This window comes from Bactrocera tryoni, chromosome 4 (genome assembly GCF_016617805.1).
Source record: "Bactrocera tryoni isolate S06 chromosome 4, CSIRO_BtryS06_freeze2, whole genome shotgun sequence".
Taxonomy (NCBI): Eukaryota; Metazoa; Arthropoda; class Insecta; order Diptera; family Tephritidae; genus Bactrocera; species Bactrocera tryoni.
Window position 1 is genome coordinate 40,163,267 of NC_052502.1, and position 6,000 is coordinate 40,169,266.

General features: G+C 36.6%; 1 protein-coding gene across 1 annotated transcript in view; it reads right to left on the reverse strand.

The window, feature by feature from the left end:
* LOC120775813 (nose resistant to fluoxetine protein 6) overlaps nucleotides 1-5,653 on the reverse strand; it is a 31,860-nt gene extending 26,207 nt beyond the window's left edge. Inside the window, exon 1 of the mRNA XM_040106165.1 lies at nucleotides 4,989-5,653. Within this exon, the coding sequence (XP_039962099.1) occupies nucleotides 4,989-5,391 (403 nt within the window). The 5' untranslated portion in view covers nucleotides 5,392-5,653. The remainder of the gene's footprint in view (nucleotides 1-4,988) is intronic.
* Between the last annotated feature and the right edge of the window lie 347 nt (nucleotides 5,654-6,000).

Sequence of the window (6,000 nt, forward strand, 5' to 3'; positions counted from 1 at the left end):
CGATCCACCGTATTCTCCAGTTCTAGGCGCCAGCAACTATTCCCTGTTCTCAGACCTCAAACGAACGCTTGCTGGGAAAAAATGTTCGTCCAATAGAGAGGTGATCGCAGAAACTAAGGCCTATTTTGCAGCAAAAGACAAATCGTCCGAAAAGTTGGATCGTCGCTATAATCAGTGTATCACCCTTGAAAGAAACTATGTTGAATAAAAAAACCCGAATTTTGCTTGTTTTACTGAGGTAGGCTGTGGACTTTTCAATTGACGTGTTAATATCAACGGAAGGATAAACATTACTCTTGCAATTGTATAGAAATGCTGTTCGATTCAAATCAACACTTCTAGCATTGTGCCGGTGCGTTGAAGTTGTAGCGTCGCTTATCTGTGTGATAAGCCAAAGGACTTCACATTTCTAACCGAACAATTTGAACAGCCATTCTTTGTCATCGTGTTTGATAAGTCTGACTTCGGTCGAGTCATAACAGCATGGGGCCCTTTTGTGAATTGTGTTCAAAGATCTCCCATGCATTCTGTAGTGAAGCTTGTAGTACGAAATGCTTATGACCTGAATTATCTGAATTGAAAGAGACCAATCGATTTGATGATTGTTATATAATTTCCTACTTTCTCTTTGCTCATATCTATTCGAGTATTTCCGATCTGTTTGTATACATTTCTGATAATTTTTTGAGTAAGTTTTTCCGGCATTTTAATGGTTATTTTAATATAGCTACTCGATGTGGAGACAAATTTAACAAATCGGAGATCATCGGCCCTGTCGTTCTTGAGTTATAAATAGTGTAATAAGCCGACCTAGAGTTTTTTATGTAGCTATGTATGTTAAATGAAAGAAAATTTTATATACATAAGTAAGAATATACTTTATCGCTGTCATATTTACGTTTATCTTGCATGGAAACGAGTTAAAATTGTTAGTAATAGAAAAACACGAAGTAATTATTTGCAATTTATTTCGTAAGCTTTCCGCCAATACAACCTTGGGCCTAAATTTTATTCAAAATTACAATTAATATCTATTATATACTATATATGAGCTTTATTATTTTGCTCATAAAATCGGCCTTCTTTAATGCATAAACGAACTCTTGATCAACCAGATAGTCACACCTGAGAGCCGCAAATGCCGACAATTCAATGGCTGCATTTAACCTTTTTATCTAGCGTTACCTTCAAAACTGATACGCTTTGAGCATGTAGTATGCACACACACATACTTAGGTGTGTGTATGCACGCATTTGCACTTGATATGTGCATGAACTTAAATGTCTGGCAGTATGTGTGCAGTAAGCCACTTGTAACTTTTCGGCATTTACGAGTATTAAGTAGCCATATGTTTTAATTTTTCAATCAGAAGCTTAGCAATGTGCCTGATGCATGAAATAATTCACCGACCTTCAAAAAGCGAACATACAACACAGTTTCATTAAACCTGATAATCAGTTCATGAAACGGAATACAAGTAGTTCCCTAGCATGCAGCAATTTGGGCATGTATTCGGTGCACACACACACATAAATGTGTGTGGTATGTTGTTGTATTCTTTTGTAAGCTTGCAGTCACTAGTCTCGAGCCTATCGCTAGAGCAGCTCGTGAGTTAACATTTAAAACTTGATATTGCACCAATTTTGTTTTCCATAAGATACTTTTCATTCTTCTTCTTCCGATTGTTTACTTACTGCACGATTCGTGTTTGTGTTTACACTGGTTGCTTGATTGGATTAGTGTGTAACTGTAGTTGAAAACTGATCTTGTCATTGGCGTCGAACACCGCCTTGGATGGTCGGAAATTAAGCATTTGCAGTCAGAATGCTGCTGGAAGCATGAAGCTCCATTTATAATTGGCACCTTAATCGGCCAAGTGCCGAGCGTAGCGCATTGATAGTCATATACAAGTACGATACATACATACATATGTACATATAATAAAGAAAAGAGTGAAGGAAAGAAAACAATTCAAAACTTGTATCTTTTGACACACTTTGCGGCGACCAACAATTAAGAGTGCAACAAACCAAATACCCAAACTGGAAACTTGCTTTCGATTTGCGCTGAGTGGACGAGCCGGCGCGCGGACGGGGCCAGCGGCGCGGTCAGCAAAAAATGGCAAAATGCAAAAGCAAAGCTTGAAAACTGTGCTATGGTGCAAAAGTCTCTAAGCTGTGTACATATACCAGCGTATATGTTACATACATACATATGTACATGTGTACATATGTTCGCAGCTATGCAGACCACATTAGCAGATATTTGGCCATTGCGTCAAATAGACGGACGAGCCCTAATTGATTGCATAATCAAACAAAGTTTACTACTTTTAGGTAATCGGTAGTGTTAAATAAATCTGTTATGTATTTATGTATGTGTGTGTAAAAAGCTATGTTATTCAACTTTGGTGTGGAAACTAAATCACTTATGCAATGTTCATGAAGAAAGTAGTGATGCTGTAACACCGCGTTTCCTACTAACGAAGTCGATATGTTTTATAAGTGAACTTCCAAACGACCTTGAGTTTATTTTGGTTAACATAAATAGAACTCAAAATTTGTCAAATATGAATTTAATTTTCAATTTTCAAAGGACATAGAATTTTGGTAGGACTGTGCTTAATTACTAGGCGAAATATGAGCTGTCAAGCATTTGTTTACAGCAGCTGCTTAAGTTGGTACACCTCTGTAGTGCGTTGAAATTTTTAGAATGGATAAACATATCGAACCAAGAATTTGTCTCAAATTTTGTATTTTTAAACAAATTTCATGTGTGGAATCGCTTCGAATGTTAGAAAAGGTTTACGGTGATTAAGTTATATCAAAAACACAAGTCTATGAGCGTTACAAAGCCTACAAAAACGGTCGAAAGATCGTTGAAGACTTGCCTCGTCCTGGACGACCTCCTCAACTGATGAAAATATTAAGAAAGTGAAGGATATGGTATTCAAAAGTCGTCAGGCAAGTGTTAGAGAGATGACAAGTCAGCGACTGAATTTTTTTCACAAAAAAAAAAACAAGTAAGGAAGAGCTAAGTTCGGGTGTCACTGAACATTTTATACTCTCGCGTGATAAAGTGATAATCGAGATTTCATTATACATACGTCATTTACATATTTTTCAAATACCGTATTTGTGTAAAGTTTTATTCCGCTATCATCATTGGTTCCTAATGTATATACTCGTATTATACAGAAAAGGCATCAGATGGAATTCAAAATAGCGTTATATTGGAAGAAGGCGTGGTTGTGAACCGATCTAACCCATATTTCGTACATGTCACCAAGGTGTTAAGAAAATATTATATACCGAATTTCATTAAAATCGGTAGAGTAGTTCCTGAGATATAGTTTTTGGTCCATAAGTGGGCGACGCCACACTCATTTTCAATTTAAAAAAAGTCTAGGGGCAGCTTCCTTCTGCCATTTCTTCCGTAAAATTTAGTGTTTCTGACGATTTTTGTTAGTCGGTTAACGCACTTTTAGTGATTTTCAACATAACCTTTGTATGGGAGGTGGGCGTGGTTATTATCCGATTTCTTCCATTTTTGAACTGTATATGGAAATGCCTGAAGAAAATGACTCCATAGAGTTTGGTTAACATAGCTATAGTAGTTTCTGAGATATGTACAAAAAACTTAGTAGGGGGCGGGGCCACGCCCACTTTTCCAAAAAAATTACGTCCAAATATGCCCCTCCCTAATGCGATCCTTTGTACCAAATTTTACTTTAATATCTTTATTTATAGTTTAGTTATGACACTTTATAGGTTTTCGGTTTTCGCCATTTTGTGGGCGTGGCAGTCTGCCGATTTTGCCCATCTTCGAACTTAACCATCTTATGGAGCCAAGAAATACGTGTGGCAAGTTTCATCATGATATCTCAATTTTGACTCAAGTTACAGCTTGCATGGACGGACGGACAGATAGACATCCGGATTTCAACTCTACTCGTCACCCTGATCACTTTGGTATATATAACCCTATATCTGACTCTTTTAGTTTTAGGACTTACAAACAACCGTTATGTGAACAAAACTATAATACTCTTCTTAGCAACTTTGTTGTGAGAGTATAAAAAACCGCTTATAAACGAATTTAAAGCCAAAAACGCAATTAATACAATCGATCAACCATCGTATTCACCAATATGGAGGTAAATATTAAAATTAATTTTAAATCTTCAAAATATATAATTTTCAAAATATCGAATCTAGTACAAAATGTAAAATAGTCAAACCAATTTTTTAAATAATATAATATTACTAAATTATCAAATATTCAATTATTTTGTATAACAAATCTTTATAGGAGTTGCTGTTGCTTTATACCACCCGAATAATATTCACGAAATATTTTTACTAACTTCCATTTTATTTCTTTGACAATTTGTGTCAAATATTTCATATTCGGGTCGGAAGAACGTAAACCAAAATCTACAAAAAAAGAAAAAAAAAACTTTCTCGATATCTTTCAGAATGACCACTCATTTAGCCTTGCTATTTCGTTTTGTAAATATACTAATGTGATGCTTTAGTAAATAATTTGGTAAAATTTTTTGTGAAATTGAAAATTTCGACAATATCTTCAGCTCTTTATTTTGATTTGTATTTCGACGTTATTTTTGTTGGTACTACAAAAAGAAAATGGCAAAATGCCAAGCGTGTCTTGCTGTTGGCTGAAGCAGTTTTTTAATGGGGCAAACCGAAGATTGCGTATTCTCTGTGTTTTCCTTGTATTAGCACACACGGCTGATTTGCTTTCAGTATGACACATCCTAAAGTAACAGTGCAACTATACACATATGTATGTACATACGCATCAATATATGCATGTAAGTATACTGTTGTGTAACTGTTTTTCGTAAATTTCTCGAAATAACAGATGCACCTTACAGACACACACACAAATACACTGCCTGAGGTAAGTTGGTATACACTGGTGGGGCCCCTTGTTGAAATAACCGCAACTCATATATTTTACTTACTTTTCACCGCCCAGATATCGGCTGCATTCAATCCGCGCATGTAAAGTTCCAAGTCCTGGGAGCAATTGTTACCAATGGCCTTCTGGATATTGCTCCAATGCTCCGCCACGCTGGATATATCGAAAATGCTCAGCACATCTCTTAGTCGCACCGAGTTTCGCGGGCTCCACTGTGATGCCGTCACCTTGTTCGTCACCATTTCACCAGCTTGCGACTCGGGTAGCTGGAGATTGATGGTACTATGGCTGGACATCATTGCGGGCAACGATGTGTTAGCGGTTTTGGGCAGGTCGCCATTACTGATCGCGGCGCCATATTCCGCTACATTCAAGAAAGCCACTAAAATGGCGAGATAAAAGCCAATGTTTGGCTTCACCGTTATTTGTACCAGAGGGGGGTACATTGTAGACAAAATGTTAAATAATTATTTAAAAATAAATCGGTTTTTGATACACACTTCGTTTGGATTTTATTTTTTGTTGATTCGTAGTTTGGTTGTACTTATTCGTGACTCGTTGTTATTATTGACTTAGTGCACTTTCAAAAAATATGGGGCAAATTCCTATTAGCACCCACTGGCTTGTTGACATTTTATTAACGCTTTTCACTTAAACGCACAACTTTATTTGTTTTTTCTTTTAATATAACCAAATGTTAACTACATCATCCAAAATGAAATAAATTTATTGAAGCAATGCGTGAATTAACCGTTACTAAAGATTTCGAAAAACTGTTCAATTTGGCGATACATCCACTCTACTGTTATCTGTTTTTTCAGTATTCTCTTTTGCTTTCCAATTTCGGCGGTTATACTTGCGCTATGAGTATTTCTACAAGTGTTTCGTAACTTCAGGCCTCCATAAATGAACAAAACACCAGAGGAGGAACACTTTTACTTTCCTTATTTACGGGCACCGTGCACTATTGTGGTATTTCGGTGTGTTATTCAACGATCAGCGCGTTGAAATTCGTTTTTGGTATGCCGCGACTTGTTTTCTTACCCAGTGAGCGG